At 63.7% G+C, this 568-nt stretch overlaps 1 protein-coding gene across 1 annotated transcript in view; it reads right to left on the bottom strand.

Moving 5' to 3' along the window:
• The window catches only part of INPP5E (inositol polyphosphate-5-phosphatase E), a 13,452-nt gene that overhangs the window by 6,047 nt on the left and 6,837 nt on the right, over positions 1 to 568 (bottom strand). Inside the window, exon 2 of the mRNA XM_007947034.1 lies at positions 131 to 254. Within this exon, the coding sequence (XP_007945225.1) occupies positions 131 to 254 (124 nt within the window). The remainder of the gene's footprint in view (positions 1 to 130; positions 255 to 568) is intronic.

The raw sequence follows: 568 nt of genomic DNA, 5'->3' as shown, positions 1-568 counted from the left end.
CAGAAACTCGGCCTGCAAATGGGTGTCTCAGGTCGCGGAGAGGAGGGGCTGGGCAGGCGGTGGCAGATGGAGGCGTGGGGCGGGGCCTTTGGGGGCACCTTGCTTCACACAAGTGGGCGGCACCACGTACCTTCTGGCCTTGCATGTTCCAGGTGGCCACAAATATGGCCACGCTCCGGTCCGGGAAGTACCGCGCCAGCTCGTCCGCACCCAGCAAGGCCCCGCTGGCCAGGAGGCTGCCTTGCAGATAGCTTCTGTGGAGCAGAGGCCAGACTGAGCGCCCCCAGAGAAGACAGGTTCCACGCCCGGCCGCAGGAGGCCGTTCATGGCAAGAGGTCATTGGGCGAGGCTGGGTCTGAGCACATGGGCCCAGGGAGGGCAGCCGTGGGGACACACTTCTTGGGGCACTGCCTGTCGGGTCTGCCCACCCCTGAGACCATGTGACCAACACCAGCCCAGGGCTCTCTTCTCCCTGAAGCAGGAGTCCCAGAGTCGTGCAGGTCACACTGCACACAGTACTACAGTCCCCTGTGCCCTTGGAAACCAGCTGTATGCACAGTTCTAGAAA

This window comes from Orycteropus afer, unplaced genomic scaffold (assembly GCF_000298275.1).
Source record: "Orycteropus afer afer isolate SDZICR_OR568_19922 unplaced genomic scaffold, OryAfe1.0 scaffold00174, whole genome shotgun sequence".
Classification (NCBI taxonomy): Eukaryota; Metazoa; Chordata; class Mammalia; order Tubulidentata; family Orycteropodidae; genus Orycteropus; species Orycteropus afer.
The sequence above is the reverse complement of the archived record's forward strand: the minus strand, read 5'-3'. Positions and strand labels throughout refer to the sequence as shown.